Below are 24880 nucleotides of genomic sequence, written 5' to 3'. Positions count from 1 at the left end.
CCGCAGCCGATGGGCATCTTCTCCATCCTTGAAGAGGAGTGTATGTTCCCCAAGGCGTCAGACACCTCTTTCAAGAACAAACTCTATGACCAACATCTTGGAAAAAACAATGCTTTCCAAAAGCCCAAAGTGGTCAAAGGCAAGCCAGAGGCTCACTTTTCCCTGGTGCACTACGCCGGAACGGTGGACTACAACGTTACCGGCTGGCTGGAGAAGAACAAGGACCCTCTGAATGAGTCTGTGGTGCAGCTATACCAGAAGTCCTCTTTGAAACTGCTCTCTTACCTCTATGCCTCCTTTTCTGGGGCTGAAGCAGGTACGAAACCTGTTCAGTGATGTGCCTGATCCTTCTGAGTGTCCTTACAACAAATCTTCATTTCTGTCTCGTAGAATCCGGTGGTGACAAAGGTGGGAAAAAAGGGGGGAAGAAAAAGGGCGGCTCCTTCCAGACGGTGTCTGCGGTTTTCAGGGTACCAAGAATTTGTTAGCATATCAGACCAGAATATATGTGACATGGACCGTCCCACTCAAGGGGATGTGTACCCTACTATTTTCAGGAAAATCTTGGAAAGCTGATGACTAACTTGAGGAGCACCCACCCTCACTTTGTACGTTGTCTGATTCCCAATGAGGTTAAAACGCCAGGTACAATTCAGACGCAATTTCGGGTTCAAATAAAAATAATTCACGTCAACTGTCAGTTGAATAGTTCTTTTCTGCAGGTATCATGGACAATCAGTTGGTCATCCATCAGCTGCGTTGCAACGGTGTGCTGGAGGGGATCCGCATTTGCAGGAAGGGATTTCCCAGCAGGATTCTCTATGCTGATTTCAAGCAGAGGTCATTAATGCCACAAACTTTGCGTCATGTTTAAATCACTGCAGCTTGTAATGGTCTTCATCCAAAATGAGCAGGTATAGAATCTTGAATGCCAGCGCCATTCCAGAGGGACAGTTCATCGATGGCAAGAAAGCTTCTGAGAAGCTTCTGGGTTCCATCGACGTTGATCACACTCAGTACCGCTTTGGCTCCACAAAGGTAAGACTTCTTGCATATTGCATAACTGTCAACCCAACCAACGAAATGGGCAAGACGAGTTTGTAGTTATTTTTTTCCCCCGTACAAAAATGGTTATACGGCGTACACAATTTGAAATGATCAAAAAACATATAGAATACGGGGAAAACGTATAAGTGGACAGGTATGATATTGGACTAAACATTTCGAACATAAATTGGTTATAACTGATATTATTTACAGGTCTTTTTCAAAGCTGGTCTACTGGGAAATCTGGAGGAGCTGCGAGATGAAAAACTAGCTTCTCTTGTCACGCAGACACAAGCGGTTTGTCGGGGTTTTCTTATGAGGAAGGAATATTCCAACTTAATTGCCCAAAAGTATGTCGATAAATCCCCTTTCAATATGAAAATGAAATGATTCATGCACGGACCAAAATATGTGATGTGCATATCTGACAGAGATTGCGTGTGGATTCTACAATACAACCTGCGCTCCTTCATGAATGTCAAACACTGGCCATGGATGAAGCTTTTCTTCAAGATAAAACCTCTGCTCAAGAGCGCAGAGACAGAAAAGGAGATGGCCACAATGAAAGAAGACTTCATCAAATGCAAGGAGGACCTGGCCAAGTCAGAGTCCAAGAGGAAGGAGCTGGAGGAGAAAATGGTTTCTCTGCTGCAGGAGAAGAATGACCTTCAACTTCAAGTGCAATCTGTGAGTATCACCGTAGCTCAAATCTGCGGAAAAACCTTGCGCCATTTATTGACTTCACTCCTCCTCAGGACACTGAGAATCTCTGTGACGCAGAGGAACGGTGCGAGGGTTTGATAAAAAGCAAAATCCAGCTGGAGGCCAAACTCAAAGAGGTGACAGAGAGGATGGAGGATGAGGAGGAAATAAATTCAGATTTAACCACCAAAAAAAGAAAGCTTGAGGATGAATGCTCCGAGCTTAAGAAGGACATTGACGACCTTGAGATCACTTTGGCTAAAGTGGAAAAAGAGAAACACGCCACTGAAAACAAGGTTTGGACATTGGACTGCATGATGTGTGAAGAGGTTATTCAAACTAGGACAAAAACTGAAAGTGATCTATTTTGCAGGTGAAAAATCTGGTCGAGGAGCTGGCGGGTCAGGAGGAAAGCATCAGCAAGCTGAGCAAAGAGAAGAAGGCCCTTCAAGAAGCCCACCAGCAGACCATGGACGACCTTCAAGCCGAGGAAGACAAAGTCAACTCGCTGACGAAGGCCAAGTCAAAGCTGGAGCAGCAAGTGGATGATGTGAGTTGCGGCTAAATATTCAAGTTCAAGTGCTCTTCAACAAGCCGGTCTGAACCGTCTGACTGCTCTTCAGCTTGAAGGTTCCCTTGAGCAAGAAAAGAAGGGCCGCATGGACCTGGAAAGGACAAAGCGCAAGCTGGAGGCAGACATTAAACTTACACAAGAATCCCTGATGGATGCGGAAAATGACAAACAGCAGTCTGAGGAGAGGATGAAGAAGTAGGTGGATGTAGGAAGGAGACAAGGGCGAGGTTGCACCTTACACCTGACATTATTTTCTCGTCACCACAGAAAGGAGTTTGAAAACAACCAGTTGGTTGGCAAGATTGCGGACGAGCAAACAATCAACAACCAGCTTCACAAGAAGCTCAAAGAGCTCCATGTAACGACACTTTTAGTCACACGTGAACCATACTGACAGTGACTCCTCCTTAATGATACATCTCTTTCTGTTTCAAGGCTCGAATTGAAGAACTGGAGGAAGAAGTGGAAGCCGAGCGATCGATGAGGGCCAAGGTGGAGAAGCAGAGGTCCGACCTTTCGCGGGAGATCGAGGAGGTCAGCGAGAGGCTGGAGGAGGCCGGAGGAGCCACTGCCTCTCAGGTTGAGATGAATAAGAAGCGCGAGGCGGAGTTCCTGAAAATCAGGCGTGACTTGGAGGAGGCCACACTGCATCACGAAGCCACATCCGCAGCGTTGCGCAAAAAGCATGCGGACAGCACGGCTGAGCTCGGAGAGCAGATCGACAACCTGCAGAGAATCAAGCAGAAACTTGAGAAGGAGAAAAGTGAGTTTAAGATGGAGATTGACGATTTGGCCACCAACATGGAATCTGTGGCTAAAACCAAGGTAAGAGCCGTGGAAGGTTTCATAACCCTGAAGTCACCTAAGATGTGATGTACTGACTACGCTTGAACAGGTCAACCTGGAAAAGACTTGCCGATCTCTGGAAGACCAGCTCGTGGAATTTAAGAGCAAGAATGATGAAAACAATCGGAACATTGCAGATCTCACCAATCAGAGGGCCCGTTTTCAAAACGAGAATGGTACATGAACACCACTCAGCAGTTGAATGAACTGCTTCCTGTCAAACTTAGTCAAAATCTTTGTCTTGTAGCTGAGTTATCCCGACAACTGGAAGAGCGAGACAGCGTCATATCCCAGCTGACTAGAGGAAAGCAAGGTTTCAGCTCACAAATTGACGATCTCAAAAGACTCATGGAGGAGGAAACAAAGGTAACCAAAGCTTACAACTGCTGAGACTTATCCTCTATTAATAATCCTTAGCCTATAGACCAATTCATGTTTTCAAACAATAGATGTATGTCTTAATGTCCATGTCTTTATTGTGATCATCTTTTCTGTTGGAATGTTACGACCTTCCGAGCAGTTTACCTCTGCTAGTATTTTCTTTTCAACCAACACTTTAGACATTCAAGTTACGGCAGTAGAGAAGAAGGCTTGCCAATCAGAGACATGTCTTAGTCAAATGATGTAGAAGGATTTGTTTACTAGTGGTCAGAAGAATGTGTGACACCATGGTGAATTGGTGTATACGCCCCCACAGGCCAAGAACGCTCTGGCACACAGCCTCCAATCATCTCGTCATGACTGCGACCTCCTACGCGAACAATACGAGGAAGAGCAGGAAGCCAAGGCAGAGATGCAGCGTGCTTTGTCCAAAGCTAACACCGAGGTTGCTCTTTGGAGAAACAAATATGAGACGGACGCCATCCAACGCACCGAAGAGCTGGAGGAGGCCAAGTAAGCTCAGGCTCACACAGGCAACGATTCAGCTCACTGAGTTTCGGCAATGTTATCTGCCACAGGAAAAAGCTGGCCCAACGTCTCCAAGAGGCAGAGGAACAAATCGAGGCGGTGAACTCAAAGTGTGCCTCACTGGAGAAAACTAAACAGCGACTTCACAATGAAATGGAGGATCTCATGGTGGACGTGGAAAGGTCCAACAGCGTAGCAGCCACACTGGACAAGAAGCAGAGAAACTTTGACAAGGTACGTAGATCGTAAGATGGAGGTTAATCTCTACACTTCCTGTCCTTAATAAAAAGGACAATCATTCTTTTGTTGAGTTCAGATTCTTGCAGAGTGGAAGCAGAAGTATGAAGAGTCTCAGGCTGAGTTGGAAGCCGCTCAGAAGGAATCTCGATCATTGAGTACGGAGCTCTTCAAACTGAAGAACTCGTACGAGGAGGCCCTTGATCACCTGGAGACGATGAAGAGGGAAAACAAGAACCTGCACCGTAAGTTTAAGAAGTAAGAAACAACTTTTGAGGTCTCTTAATAAAACGTGTCTACTGTCCAAACATAGAGGAGATCACAGACCTGACAGAACAGCTGGGAGAAAGCGGGAAAACGATCCATGAATTGGAGAAATTCAAGAAGAATGTTGAAACCGAAAAATATGACATGCAAACTGCGCTGGAAGAAGCTGAGGTAAGCGCCATACACCATCTACACCATGCCATCAAATGTTTAAAAGAAGACAAACTATTATGACAACGTTCACACTTGCTCAGGCCTCCCTGGAGCAAGAGGAATCCAAGATACTCTGCATCCAAATGGAGCTCAACCAAGTCAAAGCCGACGTGGACCGGAGAGTCGCGGAGAAAGATGAAGAGATTGACCAGCTGAGGAAGAACAACCAACGAGTGGTAGAATCCATGCAGGCCACTCTGGACGCCGAGGTCCGTAGCAGGAATGATGCCCTGAGAGTTAAGAAGAAAATGGACGGAGACTTGAACGAGATGGAGATCCAACTGGGCCATGCTAACAGGCAGGCCTCTGAAGTTCTGAAACAGCTGAGGACCGTGCAAGCGCAACTGAAGGTTTGATAATTGTTATCATCATCATTATTATCGGGGTTTTTCCTGGCCCAAGTTGGGGCAGAGTTCGTATCGTTCTGACCAAAAACTCCAATGTGCTTTCAGGAAGCCCAAATACACCTGGATGACTCCCTTCGAGTTCAAGATGACATGAAGGAGCAGGTGGCCATGATGGAGCGCAGGAACAGCTTGATGCAGGCTGAGATTGAGGAGCTTCGAGCAGTCGTGGATCAGACGGAGCGGAGTCGCAAATTGGCGGAGCAGGAGCTAATCGATGTCAGCGAGCGTGCAGGACTTCTTCATTCTCAGGTGTTTTTCATCTCAAATCTTGGACCTCTCAAATGTAGTCTCTTAAGTGTATTTTCACCACCAGTGTCTGTTTTGGCTTTGACAGAACACCAGTCTCCTGAACACCAAGAAGAAGCTTGAGACGGATGTTACCCAGCTTCATGTTGAGATGGAGGAGGCTAGTCAGGAGGCCAGGAATGCAGAGGAGAAAGCCAAGAAAGCCATCACTGATGTAAGTACTTTTGTAAATAGATTATTCATCCCCGAGGGATTTTCACTTCTTTTTCAGAGGGACGTGATTAAAGTCCCCAGAAAATAAAACCAAAGCCTCAGCGTGCTGTGTCTGTAGTTTAGTGACATGCTGCTTCCACTGTGGCACAGAGATGCAAAAGTAATGACCATCGCTAAAGATCTGCTGATGAAAATTAAAAAGACAAACAAACTAATATGACATCTAAAAAGTAAACCACAGACTAAACTAAAACAGACACAAAGCGAAGTTTCTCTCTCAAGGATACCGTTGGGCTTTATACTTGAAATCAGAAGACTGCTGCTGTGGTACTTGCAGGCCGCCATGATGGCTGAGGAGTTGAGAAAGGAGCAAGACACCAGTGCCCACTTGGAGAGGATGAAGAAGAACCTGGAAGTGACAGTCAAGGACCTGCAGCACCGCCTGGATGAGGCAGAGAACTTAGCCATGAAGGGCGGAAAGAAACAAATGCAAAAACTGGAGGCCAGGGTACGAGCATGCTGTATATCATATCAACCAAAGAGTTTCTTAGTCACGGAAGCAGTTATAGGTTAGCTTAGCTTTGTCTTCACTAAAATGTGCTTAATCAGGTTCGTGAGCTGGAAACCGAACTGGAAGCTGAGCAAAAGCGCTCGAGTGACTCCATCAAGGGAGTCCGCAAATATGAGCGGAAGGTCAAAGAGCTAAGCTACCAGGTATACCGAAACCTTAAACCATCTGGTGGCTTAATTCTGCTCACAGAAGGTCTTTGCCGAACGAAATGTTGTCTCATTTAGGCTGATGAAGACAAGAAAACCAACATTCGACTGCAGGACCTGGTGGACAAGCTGCAGATAAAAATGAAGGCCTACAAACGTAACGCTGAAGAAGCGGTGAGTACACCCCCATTTCAGCTCAGCCAACTACATTTTTTAAAATCAAACACACGTAATGTTTTTTTAGGGTGCTGCAACAGATTAATGGCATCTCAAATTATTTCTCATCAGTCCTTTCATTCGTTCTTCAGGAGGAGCAGGCCAACGTGCACATGGCCAGGTTCAGGAAGTCTCAGCACGAGTTGGAAGAGGCTGAAGAGAGAGCTGACGTGGCCGAATCGTTTGCCAACAAGATGCGAGCCAAGTCCCGTGACATTGGGCCAAAGGTAGCAGACATGTTTGACATCCCAACACCATCTCTTTATACTGTACATTTTCATAAACTGTCAGTGGTGGCCTGTATATTTGGTACCTAGGCCATTAGAAGGGGCTTACCCGAATTAATCCACCGCTCGCTTAATACCACCACTATCATGTTGCAATTATAGAAGCCCATCCATCCATTATCTGTACCGCTTCTCCTCACAAGGGTCGCGGGGCGTGCTGGAGCCTATCCCAGCTGTCTTTGGGCAGTAGGCGGGGGACACCCTGAACTGGTTGCCAGCCAATCGCAGGGCACACAGAGACAAACATCCGCACTCACAATCACACCTAGGGCCAATTTGGAGTGTCCAATCAACTTACCATGCATGTTTTTGGAATGTGGGAGGAAACCGGAGTGCCCGGAGAAAACCCACGCAGGCACGGGGAGAACATGCAAACTCCACACAGGGAGGCCAGAGCCGGGATCGAACCCACGACCTCTGAACTGTGAGGCGGACGTGCTAACCAGTCGACCACCGTGCCGCCAATTATAGAAGCCATCAATACTATATAAAAAACACAAGGTGGCAGCAAAGCACATTTTTCTATTAGACTTTGGATTGGCTAAATGGAGCTCTGCCCTCACTTCAATATTTTTATATTGTGCAAATCTTTGGCCTGAGCATAAAAACGGCCAATAGGTGAGTTTCTCGGGGAATAATGGAGGATATGCAGGGGTCCATAGATGAACTTGTATGGGCAAGCATTACTGCCTGTGAAGAACATGGACAAATTACATTGACATCGCAACACAGAGTCTGAAATCTGATTGGACCAAAAAAAATCTAAGGTCCACATACACGTTCTAAAAGCAGTGCAGCCCAAAAAAAAGTTACAAAGTGAAGAGAATAGACTGTGCTGTTAATTTTTTTTTATTAATTAATTCAATTTCATTAAGCAAATACCTGAATTTTGTTTCTAAATTTAGGTCACTGCATGTGATGGTGTTTCAGGATAGTAAGCTTGATTAACATTTGTGCTTTTGATGTTGTTTCAGACAACTGAAGGACAAGGAGAGTAGCTGAATGTGGACCCGGACGCCCACCACAGCCACCACCATTTTATCATAACATTGCATACTTTCAGTGTGTTTAGTTCGTGAATTAAAAACAGGCCATTAATAAAGATAATGATTTATCATTATAACACTGTCACACATTAAAATACAAATACACACACGCACACCAGAAGCTACAGTAGCAACAAAAAAAACCCTGTCAAATTATAAACGATATTCACAACATCTGCTGTTTATTTGAACTTTTCCCTTTTTTCCCCCCATCAGGAGCCCAAAACGACTGTTTTAGTTTGTCCATGCCTCTACCGTTCAACAAGTATTTTTTAATCACCGTGTTGCTAATTCTGAAAGTAAAGTTAGTCCACAACTATTAAACGTACACAGATTTGAACTAGCAAAAATATAGATTTATTGATGGGTAAGCGCTCTAATCATTCAATCAGAGAACGCAAAAGGTTTCCGACGTCATGGACACCTGCGAACATCAACTTCAAATTTGATTGGTCAAATTATCAGTGGGGCAGATTTCGTTTGACCTGGCAACACATTGCTAACATTTGATTGGCCAACAGGCTACGGTACCCTGTATTAGCTTGTACTGGAAGCAACGATCGTTTCAATTATGACTTAAAATATAATAACATAACAATAATCCCAGAAATCTGGACCTGACCCCCACCACTGTTCAAGTTCCAAATCAACGAGGTTGGTTACTATATGTTTAATCTAAACTGCACACATTTAGTGGAAATTGGTGACTGACGCTAACTTGCTACACAAGACTTCATTTAGCATTTTGTTTAATGTGTTCATATAAAGTCTATGTCATGTCGTAGTTGTATTGGAATTTCACATGTATAATCTGTAATTGTGCCTTCATGTAGTTGCTTATATTGCATGCTAAGAAAAGTAAACACACTGAAGAACATTTTGTTGTTGTTCTTTAACTGCATTTATAGTATTGTGTCATTATCCCACTGTACTCTTAATGAATATACATTTGACCTCAATAATAACAGATTGCAGTTTATGTATCAGGGACATTAAGTGGCCAATAGGTATTTTTCACGTAGGTTTTATTGCAATTAGGGCAACACACATCCACTACTGATTAGAAGCATTGTGTTTAAAGGCACCATAGTTTAGCAGCAAGCTAAGCACCTAGTATGATTGTGGCATGTCATCACATAAACCTGACATCCCATCAGCATTTGTAGTTGCTGACAGTCCATAAATAGTTTAATTAATTCATGAAATGATCTGAAGATTTTTTGGAGGAACAAAAATACTACATTTGTTGTTTGCAGTCACAATTTAACTGATTAAGCTTAGAATGACTTTGCACACACAGTGGCTTTAAACATGTATCGAAAAATTTAGAGTACTGTATGTTGCAGGCTAATATAGTGGTTCACAGCACACGTCTTCAAGATGGTCGCCAGCGTTGATTACTCCCTGCTGTCTTTGCTCTGTGAAGAAAAAAAAGAAAAAAAGTCAGTCACAGTCATCAACAGTCATCTCAGTTAGACGCTAACATGATGGTTCTTAACCATAAATTAGGGATCTTAAAAATAAATTCTAATATTCTCATTTCAAACAGTGCATACCTACATACGGGGAATGGCAAGAAATGTGAAACATAATAAAATAATTACAGTACTTTGCTTTGGGTCAATTAAAAGTTTAATGCTTGTGATCTATCATAAATTTTGAAACGTAAAAAGAAATCCTATGGTTTTTAGGGATCATAATATTGACTGTTTACCCCGACAAGATTCCCCTACGATTACAGCTTTCCATCCCTATAAAATACGTCTTTGTTCTGGAGATTACTGGAAAGATTAAAGTGTTTTTCTTGAAGAAAAAAAAAAGACTTATTTACGTAAGAAAATTATAAAGTATCATGACAAATTCTGTCTTTGTTCTTGGAAAGTTTATGACTTATTTCTTTAAAAAAAATGTGACTTTAGCCTCATAACAGTACAACTTATTCCTCTAAAAATATGAGTTTGTTTTTGTAACATTTAGACTTTTTTCTCAGAACATTGGCAACTTTTTCATTCCCGAGGCTTTTACAGGTAAGGGATTTTGAGGGGGCTCCTAGGAAAAAAAACAGTTTTTCCTGGATCCAAAAGTTTGAGAGACCCTTGTGGTTATGCCTTGAACACCACAATTTTGCACCTTGGCCATGTCCCGATTCTTGACTTTCATCTTGTTGACCTGGGACTCTGCAATGTCAGCTCTCTCCTCAGCCTCCTCTAACTCATGCTGCACCTTCCTCAGTTTGGTCATGTGGACGTTGGCTTGCTCCTCCTGTGCAACATCAAGAGATCAAGTCACCAACCAGACCAAGACCATGAATTGGCATGGTGAGAGGCCACGCACTCACCGCCTCTTCAGCCTGCCTCTTGTACACTTTGACCTTCAGCTGGAGTTTGTCCACCAGCTCCTGCAGCCTTATAGCCGTCTTCTTTTCCTCCTCTGACTGTGAGGAGGAACAACACATTGGATCAGTTCCTTGAAAAGAAATGTTATGGTACAGTCAGTGAACCCACACCTATTCGCCAGTGAGCAAATTCACCTGTAGCGCGGCTCACAATTTGTGGCAGTTATTGGCAGAAAAGCTTACTTATTCTCTGGTATCTGTGTATTTTTATGCTCTTTCTGTAACACCCTAAAATGCCACAATATGTCGCCCAAAAAAAATCTTCAAATGATACATCTCAACTTTTCTAAGATCTTGTCAGCGAAGAGCTAAGATTAGCCTGTGTTGTTAGTGGAAGTTACAGAGAGTCTTGGCTGCATGTGTACATGTTTGCGCCGCTGAGTAGCTAACAAATGAAAGGGCTCGTTTTTGTCTAACAGTTCCTTTTTTACAGACTGGTGACATACACTTCTGGTGCATTTTATCAAAATACATATAAAAAGAGTTTGAAATGATATTAAATTGTTTTGAGATTGTTGTTTGGTGTGTATTTAAAGTTTAAACTTTTAATGTAGGCAATTATAAAAAATATTTTGAGGAGGGGGTCACTTATAGCTTTTTGCCATTCGCCGTGTGTCCCTAAATCCTGCGAATACTGTGGAGTTCACTGTATGTTATTCTTTCTACTCAACCTGATAGGTGAGTTCCTTAATCTTGCGTTCCAGCTTCCGTGCCCCTTTCACAGTGTCGGAGTTGTGTCTTTGCTCCGCCTCCAGCTCATTTTCCAGCTCTCGCACCTGTAAGTGTGCAGCTGAAGTCATGAGAACATTGCTCTGGAACTGATTATAGAAAGTCCACAAAAGTTGAATGGTGGCAACCAAACTAGTTTGTGGTTGTTAAAGATGTTTATCTTGAATCCAAAGGGCGTCTTCAGTTGTAAATCTTAAGAGCACAGTTCTGCTATTTATGTTTTTTCACAAAAGACCAGGATGACTGACAATTTACACGAACTGATTTTACACACGTTTCTTTCTTTTAGCTGTTTAGGACAGCCTCTTGCTCACCCTCGCTTCAAGTTTCTGGAGCTGCTTCTTCCCGCCCTTCATGGCGAGGCTCTCTGCCTCGTCCAGACGCTGCTGCAGGTCTTTGACAGTGGCTTCCAGGTTCTTTTTCATCCTCTCCAGGTGAGCGCTGGTGTCCTGCTCCTTCTTCAGCTCCTCGGCCATCATGGCGGCCTGCACAATGAGGCCATGCTACATGTTACTTCATCGCTGCCTTCGGAAGCAAAGTTTTAAGTTGGAGATGAACATACATCGGTGATGGCCTTCTTGGCCTTGTCCTCTGCATTCCGGGCTGTTTGGACGCTATCGTCCATCTCGCCTTGAATCTGAGACAGGTCTGCCTCCAACTTTTTGCGGCTATTGAGCAGACTGGTATTCTGCGACGTACATTACATTTTGGAAGAAGGTTTTGTTACTTGTCCAAAGCTAGCAAATGTTTAGATGTTCAAACCTGGGAGTGGAGCAGCTGAACTCTCTCGCTGGCATCTAGCAGCTCCTGCTCAGCCAGCTTGCGGCTCCTCTCAGTTTGTTCCAGGGCAGCTCGGACTTCCTCCATTTCCGCCTGCACCAGGTTGCTTCTACGTTCAGCCATAGTTACCTGCTCCTTCATGTCCTCATTACTCCTCAGGACATCATCCAGCTGGATTTGGACATCCTGGCGGATGGTGCAAAAATCACGTTGAGAGCGTGGACTTGATTTTTGTGTACATTTCCCAGATGTCGCTCACCTTCAGCTGAACTTGCACGTTCCTCAGCTGTTTCTGAGCCTCGGCTGCCTGCCTGATACCGTGGCTCAGCTGGATCTCCATCTCGTTGAGGTCTCCCTCCATTTTCTTCTTAACTCTCAATGCGTCATTTCTGCTCCGCACCTCAGCATCCAGGTTGCTTTGAATGGTGTCGATGATCCGTTGGCTGTTTCTCTTCACCTGATCAAGCTCTTCGTCCTTCTCAGCTATCTTCTTGTCCACTTCGTTCTTCACCTGGTTGAGCTCCAGCTGGACTCTTAGAATCTTGGACTCCTCGTGTTCCAGCGAGGCCTACATGGAGACAAAAGTGTTCACAAGGATCTGAGATGGACTACACTCTTGCTGTCAATGCCCTGGTCACCTCAGCTTCCTCCAGGGATGTCTGGGCTTCCAACTTTTCCTGCTCAGACTGTTTTTTGGATTTTTCCAACTCATGGATGTTTTTCCCCATTTCTCCCAGCTGCTCAGTTAGATCCACTATCTCCTCTGGAACAAGAACGTTGGTCTTGCTTCAAATATGTACAAGTTTAATCGCACAAAATCTGGCAAAATAAAGGACATACGTTGAACCGCAAAGTTTGAATCGAGACAACAAGCGCCTTTACCACCTTTGGCGACAAACGAACGTTACGTGCTAACTGTGGAGAGCATCCTGAGTTGGATGGGGAACAGCACCAAACGGGATTGAAGATTGGCCCGCTCAGTTGAGTGGAGCATCAGAACCACCTTCCCTAACTGCAGGACATCTACACTAAGCACTTCAGATCAAAAGTCAGAATGATTACTCAGGACCCCCTCAACTAACAAGAAGAGACAAGTTGCCTCGATTCAACATTACCATAACCTGGATGTCTGAGAATCTACACAGAGGCATACGTTGAAGGTTCTTATTTTCCCGCTTGAAAGTCTCCAGCTGTTCCAGACATTCTTCAAAACCATTCTTCATCTTGAAGTTCTCAGTGCCCAAAGAGCGCACTTCTTTGAGCGCTGACTCCAGTTCCGTCTGGCCCTCCTCGTACTTCTGCTTCCACTCAGCAAGAACCTGCAGGAAGAGGTTGCACGACTTGATGGTGGGAATCTTCATCATGTATCAAGGAAGGTCTGAGAAGGAAAACCTTATCAAAGTTCCTCTGCTTCTTGTCCACGATGGCGGCAGCAGCATTGGACCTCTCCATGTCCATCATCAGGTCCTCCACTTCTCCCTGCAGCCGCTGCTTTGTCTTCTCCAGAGATGAACACTTGGAGTTGACGGCCTCCACAGCTTCTTCTGCTTCCTGCAGACGCAGCGCCAGCTTCTTCCTGCCAGAAAAAACATATACGGTGAACCCCCACCTATTCGCTCTTCACGGTTTGCAAATTCAAGTACTTAAGAGTTTGATGTGAGTCGACTTTTTGGCTGGGCGTCAGTTATTCATGTCTTTTCTGCCAATGCAAGTCCGTGCTTCTGATGGTGGTTAGGCCAACAAGGAAGGCCTTACCCTAGCCGCCCATCAAAAACCATGAGGCCCTGCTGCCTGTTGACTTTGTTTTTCTCACTTGGCTTCCTCCAGCTCCTCATTGCGCTGGATAGCGTCTGTCTCGTATTTGTTTCTCCACTGGGCCACGTCACTGTTGGCCTTGGAGAGACAGCGATGGAGCTCGGCCTTGGCTTCCTGCTCCTCCTCATACTGCTCTCTCAGAAGCTCACAATCATGTTGCGTGGACTGCAATACGTGGGCCAGGGCATTCTTGGCCTTCACAAAAATGACGGTCAGCGCATATTATGTTGCTTCTGTAGTACACGTCTGCTCGTCCACGCTCACCTTGACCTCCTCTTCGTTGAGTCTTTTTAGCTCTTCTATCTGCTGGATAAATCCTTGCTTTCCCCGAGTGAACTGAGACAGGAGCACGGCTTTCTCCTCCAGCTGGCGAGACATTTCAACTGCACAATGAAAACAACAGTTCCAAGCAGAAGAGTTGTGAACCGTTACTAGCCTCACAATTTGATTTGATTTAATTCTGATTAGAAAATCGGTTTGGATTTAACCATAACAAATGGTTACTTTTTAAAATGTATCATCCTTGAATTTGTGTCACACCACATGTATCGAATTGTATCTTATGGGAGAAGCACACTGGGTATAGAATGATGTTGCTGTTTATTCATGGTAGTTAATGGATACGCTGGCTGTGTATTTATTTTGGCCCGTCTAGTTAATAACTCAAGGTGGAAACAAGCACAGTGATGTGAGGCAGGCATGCTCAGGTCTTGCTCACTGTTTTCTGTCTGCAGTCGAGTGTTTTGGCTGGACATGTCGTTCAGGAGCCTCTGCTGCTCCTCCTCTTTAGCTTTGACCTCACTTAGTTGATCTTCAAGCGAGCGGCACATTTTCTCCAGATTAATCTACTCAGAGAAAGAGAATTTCTTGTTGAAACAAGAAAGGAATCTTGTCGCTTGTGATTAGACTTAACGCTGCCTGACCTTGGCTTTAGCCACACTCTCCATATTGCTGGACAGGTCATCCATCTCTAGTCTCAGCTCACTCTTCTCCTTGTCCAGCTTCTGCCGGACCCTCTGGATGTTGTCCAGTTGCTCCCCCAACTCGGCGACGCTGTCTGCGTGCTTCTTGCGCAGGGCGGCGGACGTGGCCTCGTGCTGCAGCGACCGCTCCTCCAGTTCTCTACGCAGCTTGAGGAACTCGACCTCTTGCTTCTTGTTGGCCTCCACATGAGTGGCGGTGGACGCTCCAGCCTCCTCCAGCCTCTCAGTGATGTCCTCCAGCTCCCGAGACATATCCGACCTCTGCCTCTCCACTTTGGCTCGAGCAGCACGCTCAGCCTCCATTTCCTCCTCCAGCTCTTCAGATCGGGCCTGCACATGAGACATTGAGTAAATGAAATCTTATAAACTGAAGTTATGTCACCCGGACAAATCTGTCTGAACCAGAACTTATCACCTGAATCTCTTTGATTTTTTTCTGCAGCTGTGACCCGAGAGCTTGTTCATTCTCAACTTTTGTCTGCAGCTGCGAAGCCTCAAAGTCTTTCCTGTAGGAGGAAGGCTAGATGAATACACCAACATGACAGCGATGGGTTGAATTATATTGGAAGTCAATCCCATACATCATGTTTTGAGAATACTCGTAAGAAGTTCAGAACATTTGGCTTTTGGGTGAAATTTTACAATGAACCTAAAATGCACTTTAACATTTACAGATGACGTTAATTGAACCTTCTCTAAACATACTTCCTAAGCTTCTCATCCAGCTGCTGTTTCTCATTTTCCAGATCCATGATAGACTCCAAGGAAAGTTTGACGTCACCCTCCAACTTCCTCTTGGCTCTTTCCTGGTCCATCCGGATCTTCTTCTCATGCTCCAGCGAGCCTTCCAACTATAACATGAAGAGTTTTTCAACTGCTTCATATGTCAGTTGTCATGGTCTTTGTGAATGAGTGGCAATGCACCTCATCAACCTGCTGCTCTAACTTAGCTTTGGCCTTGTTGAGGATGTTGACCTTTTCCACCTCGGCCTGCAGGTCATCCAGTGTCTGCTGATGGACTTCTTGCAGGGCTTTTTTCTCCTTGGACAGTTTTGTAATGGTGTCATCCTGACTCATAATCTCCTCTGTCAGGTTTTTCACCTTTCACAGATGAGTGAGATATGACGTTAGATGTTTAGATTGTAAGCATCATGCTTGCATCCACTCACCTTGTTTTCCACTGCGTGTTTCTCCTTCTCCACTTTGGCTAAGGTCAGTTCTAGGTCATCAATGTCCCTCTTCAGCTCTGAACTCTCATCTTCAAGCTTTCGCTTCTTTGCCGTCAGCTCTGCGTTCAGCTCCTCCTCATCTTCCAGTCTCTCCATCACTTCATTCAGCTTAGCCTCCAGTTGGATCTTGCTCTTGATGAGTCCCTCACAGCGTTCCTCAGCATCCAGCAAATTGTCCGACTCCTGACACGGTGAAACCCACAGTGAACATTTAGGAAATACTCTGACCTTCACCCTCATTTCTCATGCACAATTGATAGAAATTGTATATAATTACTAATTCACTTCTATACATTATTACATAATTAAGTCAACATATGTATAACATTCATGTTTTTGGAGTGTGGGAGGAAGCCGAAACACACTGAAGAAACCCACACAAGCAGAATGAGAAAATTCAAACTCCACACAGTAAGAAGATTTCCCCCTCTATATTATTTTAATAATATTAACTCTAACACAAGAAGAAGCTGGTTGCAGTTTGATGGCCGACTGTGGGCATGACTAACCTGTGAATGAATATGAAACTTACTGCCTGGACTTGGAGGAGAAGATCGTTACGTTCTTGTACAACAGAGACCATCTTCTCTTCAATTTCCCGCCGTCGGTTTTCTGACTTGGCCAAATCTTCTTTGAGCTTTGTGAAGTCCACCTTCATTTGGGCCATTTCCTTCTCAGCCTCTGCGCTCTTGAGCAGTGGCTTGAGTTTAAAGTACAGCTTCATCCATGGCCAATGTTTGACGTTCATGAAGGAACGGAAATTGTACTGGATGGTGTAAATGGCCTCCCTGTCAACGACAACACTTGTTGGCCCCAGGATGGGAGATTCTTTACAATGCTAGAGAATGTGATTATACTGCATGCATAATTACTTCCTGGCCATCATCTTCTGATACTCCAGCCGGATCAGAAATCCACGACACAGTGCCTGAGTGGACTTCACAACCTGAGCTAGCCGCTCATCCCTCATTTCCTCCAGAGCGCCCAACAGGCCAGCTTTAAAGAATACCTGAAAATTACGCCGCTATCATTCGAGTACCCTTGCAACTCAACATTATTATCGATGGAAAATTCATACAATCATAGATTAATTTACATCTGTGAAAAATGATGATAAATAGATGATTACTACTTCAAATTTTGTTTGTGGTGGTGTGGCAGTTTTTGTAGTAGTAGTTTTTTTTGTGTTTTTTTTGTAATGATTAAGTGAGCAAATTAGACAAGATCATCTTCCGGCGGAATGAGAAAACATTTGTAGCATTTGTCAAATGTGTAGAATTAATTTTAACTCTTAACAGTTGAACCTTTGTGTGTCCAAACTTGTACTGTGTGTGGTCCACATCAATGGAGCCCAGAAGCTTCTCTGCTGCCTTCTTGTTGTCCATGAATTGTCCTTCTGGAACAGCACTGGCATTAAGGATCCTGTATCTGCAAGAGCAACACCAGGTTTCCATTAATAACAATGTAAATGCGTTATTGTACATTGAAAGGCTCACCTGAACATTTGTTTACCTTTGCTTGAAGTCTCCATACAAAATCCTGCTAGGAAATCCTTTCCTGCAGATGCGGATGCCTTCCAGCACACCATTGCAGCGTAGCTGATGGAGTACCAGTTGGTTCTCCATTATGCCTATGCAACACATTCATTTACAAAATAAACCAAGAAAACAAAAAGCATGCCAGACTACCGTGCTGCATTCTAAATTAAAAATGAGGAATTCTACCTGGAGTTTTTGTCTCATTCGGAATGAGGCATCTCACAAAGTGAGGATGAGTGGTCCTTAGGTTCGTCATGAGTTTCCCGAGGTTCTCCTGCAAGAAATGATTACCTGAGCGTTTCTTTGCCCAAAATACAGCAAGTTAACATGCTATTTTACTTTTCATCCAAACAGTTGAAATCTGAATTTCCATCTATTGTTTTCTACGCACTTCCAATACTTTTTACTTGTTCCTACCCTAAACAATGCTGACACTGTTTGGAAAGATGCTCCCTTCTTCTTGGACACTTTCTTGGCTCCTCCAGCTGGTGCATCTGCAAAGCATGGTACTACTTCTTTAGCTCAGAATCTTCCAAGTTTCAAGACAAAGGAGACAAAATGAAAACTTACCGTCTGTTCCAGAATATGTGACGTAAAACATTGCTAGGATCTTGACCGACGACTTCTGGTACAGCTGCACCACGGACTCATTCAGCGGGTCCTTGTTCTTCTCCAGCCAGCCACTTATGTTGTAGTCCACCATGCCGGCGTAGTGCATCAGTGAAAAGTGAGCTTCTGGTTTGCCCTTGACCACTTTGGGCTTCAGGAAGCAACTGTTCTTGCCCAGATGTTGGTCGTAAAGTTTATTCTTGAAGGATACGTCGGTCGACTTTGGGAACATACACTCCTCCTCCAGGATCGAAAAGATGCCCATCGGCTAATACATTAATAAAAAAAACAGCGCGGTTGACATCACATGTTGACATTCCAACACCTAGAAATGGACCATCTACCTTCTCAATGAGCTCAATGCAGGCTGCCAGGTCCATGCCAAAGTCGATGAACTCCCACTCTATCCCTTCCTTCTTGTACTCTTCTTGCTCCAGCACAAACATGTGGTGGTTGAAAAACTGCTGCAGCTTCTCATTGGTAAAGTTGATACAAAGCTGCTCCATGCTGTTGAACTTTGGAGAGATTCAAGTGGGAAGAAATGACTCACTGAAATGCTTGCTGGAGAAAAAAAGAAACCTTTTTTTTTGCAAAACCCCCCAAAAATTCAAAAAACCCTAATAAACATTCATTATAGGGTTTTTGTGGAAAAACGTGGGGGGAAATGGAGGAAAGAAATCCCAGATAAGAAAGAAAAATAACCCTCAAATTATTTTTAAAATATTGATTAAAACGTAACCGAAATAATAATTCAGTTTTTATGAAATGCAATGACCTACGTCAAAGATTTCAAATCCAGCAATGTCGAGAACGCCGATGAAGTGTTGCCTGGGCTGCTTGGTGTCCAGCTGCTGGTTGATGCGCTGCACCATCCACAGGAACATCTTCTCGTAGACAGATTTGGCCAATGCGCCTATGGAGTTGTACACCTAACAGAACAGGAAGAATGTTGGCTCAGATCAGCCGCTAACTGGATTTGTGGGATTGAGAAATTAAATCTCTTTTCATTCACGGTAGGCATAAACCTCTTACATATAAAATGAGGTGTCACATTTCAGTGCTTTCAGCAGGCCAAACACACCATGCGTGAAATTATGCGATACAGTCCTGGCTTCTTGATCCACTTGTTGGTGAAACATAGCATGTAATTGACAATAAAGACGCACTTACTCAGTTCCAGCATGTGTTGACAGATTTTTGTCGTACCTGCTGCACATTTTGTCCCTTGGTGACATACTCGTTGCCCACCTTCACGCGTGGGTAACAGAGGTTCTTCAGAAGGTCAGCAGAGTTCAGACCCATCAGATATGCTGCCTTGTCAGCCTCTGCAGTTTTGAGCCAAAATTTCATCAAAGTCTTTCATTTATTTAAAAGAGATCTGTTGTAAATCAGTGATCACACAGAGTTTGTACAGAAACATTCTTCAAATTTCTAAATGGCAGAGAAAAGCACTTAATTCCTTGCTTCCATTCCCAACATCCTATTTTGGAAGCTATATTTTCTGCAATAACGGTGACTAAAAGAAAATTTGGGAGTAGACTGGATAAAAGTAACACACTTTTGGTGTTAATATCTCCTGTTATGCAAACCCAAACAGGGGTGAGCTAAAATAATATTTTGACAGGTGTACTCTGAAGATCAGTAAAATTTCTTTGTTCAGTCTCTGTGTTGCCTGGTACCATTGGTCTTCAGACTGGTACCGGTCCATGGCTTCGAACGACCGGAATAAAAAAAAAAAAAAAGCCATCCCTCTTATATGTTTGAGTTTGAGAGGTGTCCTGACCCTCAGTGCCCTCTGGTTCTGCCTGTTCTTCCCGCTGTTTCTGCTTGAACTTCATGTTCCCGTAATGCATCACAGCTCCTGTCAGCTTGTAGATGGACATTTTTTCCTCCGGGGTGAAACCCAGAATGTCGAATGCCTCCTGGAACACAAACAAGATGAACAATGTTCCTCAGTGAATCCTCTCTACTGATCACTCGTTGCCACACTCACGTCTGTGGCCATCAACTCCTCTGCGTCATCTATGCTTTTCACGCTGATCTCGCCATGGCTGATGAAGGCAAAGTCGTACGGGTTGGTGGTGATGAGGAGCAGGTCTAAAGATGAGCAGGATGACATGTTTTGGGGAAACCTTGTTTAGAGGTCATTGGGCCGAGAGCTCAATTTTACCGATGAGTTCGGGCTTCTTGTTGCAGGTCAGCTGATAGAAGATGTGATAGCTCCTCTCGGCCCCCAGCTGGAACGACACTCTGGACTTCTCCAACAGATCTTTCAGGAAGGAAAATGCAAAGTGACTTTTGATTGGATTAATCTCTTTATGATTTTAAGTACATCTTGGAAAACGTACATGTTTCGATATCTGCCGATGACAGTTTCCCAGTTGCACCAAAATGTATTCGGATGAATTTACCCTGAAAGATACAACTTGGTCTTAAGGTGGAATAGCATTAACAACCAGCCAGTTGCTTCTTCATAAACACCAAAAGTGACTCACAAAGCGAGAAGAGTTGTCATTCCTCACAGTTTTGGCATTCCCAAAGGCTTCCAGCAGAGGGTTAGCCTGAATGATCTGGTCCTCCAGGGTTCCCTGTGGACCAGCAGATTGGTCAACCAGATGTTTGGTTCTCCACGGGGCATCGAGGACCAACCTTCATTTTGCTGTTGGTTTCCTTCTTCTTGTCTGCAGACACAGCGATGGTGGCAAAATACTGAATGACCCGCTTGGTGTTGACTGTCTTTCCTGCACCAGATTCTCCGCTGGAAACAACGTACATTTAGCTTTTATATTGAAATTTCAGGTTGAACTGAAAACACACTGCCGATTTTATGGTGAGTTGTTCATATGAAGCAAAAAATATGAATATCTGCTTACGTGATGAGGATAGACTGGTTTTCACGATCTGTGGTAGAAAACAAGTCAGGTGACCAAATCATTAAAGAAAGACATGAAGAATGCCTATGTAGTAGCTGCCTATGACTTACCTGTCAGCATGAACTGGTAGGCATTATCGGACAGGGCGAAGATGTGAGGAGGAACCTCCATCCTCTTCTTGCCTCGGTAGGCCTGGACCACTTCGGGGTTGTAGACCGGCAGCCATTTGTAAGGGTTGACGGTCACACAGAAAAGACCAGAGTATGTCTGTGTAGAAAGCCATTTGACAAATATTCTGTATTCTTGATATCCATCTTAAAGTCCATGTAATAGTATGGCATCTGGGGCTACAATTAGTTATGTTTAGTTGCTGTTAGGATGCATTATGAGGGAGTCAAAATCTCTCCTTGGACCCAGAAAGTTTGAGAACCCCTGCTTTTGGAGACCTACATAGATCATCCAGGCGGCGTAGCGCTCCTTCAGGTTGAAGAGCACGGCCGGCTCGTGGAGGTGCGTCATCATGACCATGTCTTCGATCTTGTCGAACTTGGGGGGATTCATGGGGAATACTTGGTCCTCCCGCACGGTCAATGTCTGTGGACAAACCAGGACAGCAGAATACAACCTGAATGACCACAGACAATGGATCATACTAGTAATAATATTTATAGCACCTGCTCAAGCTTCCTCTCATATTAAAAAAACCCTGAATGATGGGTTCGTTGAAGACACGGTTTGAGCTAGGGTATGAATGTTTTTGTTTTTTGTCTACAGTATGTAACGACGTTGGCGACTAGTACATGTGCACCCAAATGCGACTTACCCGTTACCCCAAAAATGAAAAGTTATATGTAATGCTAACTTTTACTAAAGAAATACAATACAATTGTATTTATAATACTTGAAGCCCACAAACAAAGCTTAATAAACAATGTTGCAGCAAAGCAATAATTTTGTCTTAATAAATCTCCTCAATTCAACTACAACATAGTTCCTCCACCAAGTTGCAACTGAACAGTGCCAAAGCACCTGATTTTACTTGATCTATGCCGATATAATTGATGCTAAAATTGGAGTGATGCAAGGAGAGCTGAAGATGAAGCTAGAAAATGTCCACGCACCCTTTCGTCTTCAGTCTTGACGTTGACTTTTCCGTCTGCCTTGTCCTGGATGGTTGCCTTTACGTACACCTCCTTGTCCTCACTGACAAAACAGGCCGTTTTACTGTCAAAAGGTCGGGCCTGCGCTTCCGTCCTTTCCCGTTCAGACTTTCGGAGGTACTGGGAGGCTGGCCCGAATATCGCCAATTCGCCGTCGCTGCTCATGGTCGCCACAGAGAGTTTCCGTTTGTAGACCTGATAGAGGAAGTTGGAGCGTAACATCAGTGGGACGGGGACTTTTATACTTCGGTGTCGTCCTTGGTGGGGTGGGCTTGGTGTCCTCCACTGTGTGCCAAATTTAGTCCCCGGAACATGCTGTTCGTCCTGGATGAGGGGGGATCAGAGTTGTTGTTTGTATTTAACAGAAAAGACAACTCACCAAAAGTTGGGGATTTGGGGCTTTGGGGTGAAACTTCCAGATGAACTTAAAATGTGTTGTCACCTTTACAGAGGAGTTTACGGAAGTTTAAATGCTTTGAGTGAATTTTAGGATGCTCCTTAAATTTCACCATGAATATCCCTAACTTTTTGCAAGTAGTGTATCACATTATTACTCTTGCTCTTATTGTTGTTAGGACTTCCTCAATGCACCATAGTCTGTCACTAGCCAACATTATAATTACAGTGACAGTGACTATTTGCATGAAAATTAAAAACGATGCCTAGTGACGCCCTTGGAGTACAACATGAGCCCCCCCCCACCACGGTTATCACTATCACTAGCTTTGCCTACATGCTGGCATGGTTGCTTCAAAGCACCTCGTTGCCAGCCGTGAGTGTGCACGCATCACTTAGAGAGTCGGCGGAAGAGCAAGGAGGGGGAAATTTTGGGGGGAAAAGTCTGACTTGACAGCCGGCACATGGACTTGGGCTTCAGGCTAGTGTGGCCACTTATGAGCGCCTTGTTGTAGCGGTCAATGTTTTAATCATTCAAAATTGTCAGGGTTGTTAACAACACTTCATTGTGGTGTGTCAAATTAACAGGACGTGTTTCTTTTTACTTGGCAGGAGCTTTAAAGAGCTGACGTTGGAAATGACAATGAAGACAAAATTCACCACCCTTGGGAAGTTTCATTGCATTTGCCCGAACAGTAAAGTCACATGGAGTGGTGTTATCACGCTCAAATGGTTGGAAAAAATAAAGTGATGTGAACACAAATGGCCCGCAGAGAGCCCATAGGATTAAAGAGACACATTGTGGTTGTATACATTGAAGCAAGTGAAATCCTGTGAGATTTCAAAAGCTTAAGCCAACATTTCCTCTGATTATCCCGCAGCGGGGAGGTGTCACTCCAGTTGTTTCTTTGGATCAGGCTAACAGATGATGATCTGAAGAGGATGGAAGGTGTTCATGCCGGGGATTAGCGGCAGCAGCTGGCCGGGAAACAAAGGGCAAAAATCTAAGCCAGAGTAGGATTCAGGAGGCGGCCGTCCAAAGTCAATTGTGATGGCAGACGGGCGCCCGGCTTGTTGTCAGCTGGCCAGGAAAAGGCGGCTTTCACCTTGACGCTCATTAGTCAAGAACAAACCGTCACCCCTCATCCACCGCACATAGGTCGGAAAAAGAGATTTCATTTTCATTACTATTTCGCTTAAAAATTTGAGCTGCAAGCGAGAGTCACCTGTTCAATGTTGTTGTGTCATGCAATGACATGTTGTGTTAAATTGTGTTTTATTGTTTTGTGTCATGTATCATTTTATGTTGGGTTGCATTGTATCATATCATATTGTGTTGTGTCATGTTATGTTATGTTGAGTTGTGTTATGTTGTGTTAATGCGTCTGCTTGTGTTTCGGTGCGGGTTAACGCGTGAGCGGCAAGCAGATGGTGGGCTGGCTTCAGGCCCGAAGCTGCTGAGATGCCTCAGGCTACTTCTTCAGCGTTCAGCCCAACAAGAGGGGTTCTCGTCGTTCTCCTCCATTTTTCTTGTTGCATTTGCCTTTGCTGAACTGCTTCAAGTACATGTATGTTGATGTCCTATTTTTAAAAAAAAAAATTTGTCCAATCAGACGTGTACCCCTATGTGTTGCCATATCGATCTAATCGGCTAAGGGCATTCAAAATCAGTAGTGCTGGTCCATGGAACGTCAACTAGATTAGCATTAGCAATGGGACACGGAATAAATGTTTACAATTTCATGGAACAAATATTTTAGGTTTGCCAATTGACATAATTAGATGAATGAATCTTAATGATAACAAATGACAATTAAACTAACTAAATGATTAATGTAAACGCAGCAAATCTAACTTCTTTTGTATGGCTGACATGAATTATTGGAATTACAAACTTCAAATTCGATTAGCATAATTACACCTAGCTGCATCGTGTAACATAGCTACCATGTTATTTAGCTATTATTATGTCCAAGCTACAATATTGAAATAATAATAATACATTTCTTTACTCATTGTAACTATAACACCAGTTTTGTAGACTACAGTAGTATTTTATTATTCTTTACGTAAAACCTAACAAGCACAGCAGGGCAGAAATTGTGCTTTTTGCAAACAGCTACTAGCTGGTCTATTTGGTGTATTTCCAGTTGTGCTTGTGCGTTGTTGAGCCTTGGGGTTGGTTCACTCTGTTTCTTCTAGAATTCTTGTGGTTGGCGGCAGATGTGCTGGTGTGATTCGCAGTGAGGGGACAGCTCATAAATCAACGGTGGCAAGAAAGAAGGACGGAGGGAATGCCTGACTGATGATGTCGCTCCAGTCAGGTCAGGGTTGCGCTGCACGCACGGTGAATACTTGAAAATGATTCAGTAACATTTTGACACTCAATAGCTTGCTGTTATTTATTGAGTTATGTTACGGTAGTAAGTAGTTAGTTTCCAATAAT

General features: G+C 44.0%; 2 protein-coding genes across 2 annotated transcripts in view; one reads left to right on the top strand and one right to left on the bottom strand.

Annotated features, from left to right (window-relative positions):
• The window catches only part of LOC147134109 (myosin-4-like), a 30149-nt gene that overhangs the window by 2988 nt on the left and 2281 nt on the right, over positions 1-24880 (top strand). Inside the window, exons 14-41 of the mRNA XM_086055676.1 lie at positions 7-316; positions 391-470; positions 558-645; positions 723-840; positions 915-1038; positions 1261-1397; positions 1479-1734; positions 1803-2045; positions 2123-2299; positions 2373-2518; positions 2591-2681; positions 2759-3148; positions 3219-3345; positions 3417-3535; positions 3867-4063; positions 4129-4312; positions 4395-4560; positions 4629-4753; positions 4837-5145; positions 5248-5451; positions 5537-5662; positions 5999-6169; positions 6271-6375; positions 6457-6552; positions 6687-6821; positions 7856-8581; positions 23047-24002; positions 24637-24781. Coding sequence (XP_085911802.1) covers positions 7-316; positions 391-470; positions 558-645; positions 723-840; positions 915-1038; positions 1261-1397; positions 1479-1734; positions 1803-2045; positions 2123-2299; positions 2373-2518; positions 2591-2681; positions 2759-3148; positions 3219-3345; positions 3417-3535; positions 3867-4063; positions 4129-4312; positions 4395-4560; positions 4629-4753; positions 4837-5145; positions 5248-5451; positions 5537-5662; positions 5999-6169; positions 6271-6375; positions 6457-6552; positions 6687-6821; positions 7856-7879 — 4248 coding nt within the window. The 3' untranslated portion in view covers positions 7880-8581; positions 23047-24002; positions 24637-24781. The remainder of the gene's footprint in view (positions 1-6; positions 317-390; positions 471-557; positions 646-722; positions 841-914; positions 1039-1260; positions 1398-1478; positions 1735-1802; positions 2046-2122; positions 2300-2372; positions 2519-2590; positions 2682-2758; positions 3149-3218; positions 3346-3416; positions 3536-3866; positions 4064-4128; positions 4313-4394; positions 4561-4628; positions 4754-4836; positions 5146-5247; positions 5452-5536; positions 5663-5998; positions 6170-6270; positions 6376-6456; positions 6553-6686; positions 6822-7855; positions 8582-23046; positions 24003-24636; positions 24782-24880) is intronic.
• On the bottom strand, positions 8936-22318 carry LOC147134110 (myosin-2-like). The gene is made up of 39 exons (XM_086055675.1): positions 22000-22318; positions 21329-21472; positions 20989-21145; positions 20879-20906; positions 20655-20763; positions 20501-20593; positions 20354-20417; positions 20176-20274; positions 19999-20102; positions 19789-19927; positions 19212-19330; positions 18785-18934; positions 18350-18520; positions 17967-18273; positions 17814-17890; positions 17583-17670; positions 17371-17488; positions 17163-17286; positions 16731-16867; positions 16391-16646; positions 15799-16041; positions 15554-15730; positions 15335-15480; positions 15045-15135; positions 14570-14959; positions 14365-14491; positions 13911-14029; positions 13645-13841; positions 13224-13407; positions 12985-13150; positions 12470-12594; positions 12091-12399; positions 11814-12017; positions 11614-11739; positions 11366-11536; positions 10994-11098; positions 10266-10361; positions 10058-10189; positions 8936-9345 (listed from the first exon to the last, which is right to left on the bottom strand). Exons 1-39 carry the CDS (start codon positions 22258-22260, stop codon positions 9325-9327), a joined length of 5874 nt encoding a protein of 1957 aa, XP_085911801.1. The 5' UTR covers positions 22261-22318; the 3' UTR covers positions 8936-9324.

This window comes from Filicampus tigris, chromosome 16, assembly GCF_054856515.1.
Source record: "Filicampus tigris isolate MCC_2025a chromosome 16, RoL_Ftig_1.0, whole genome shotgun sequence".
In the NCBI taxonomy this organism is placed as follows: domain Eukaryota; kingdom Metazoa; phylum Chordata; class Actinopteri; order Syngnathiformes; family Syngnathidae; genus Filicampus; species Filicampus tigris.
The sequence above is the reverse complement of the archived record's forward strand: the minus strand, read 5'-3'. Positions and strand labels throughout refer to the sequence as shown.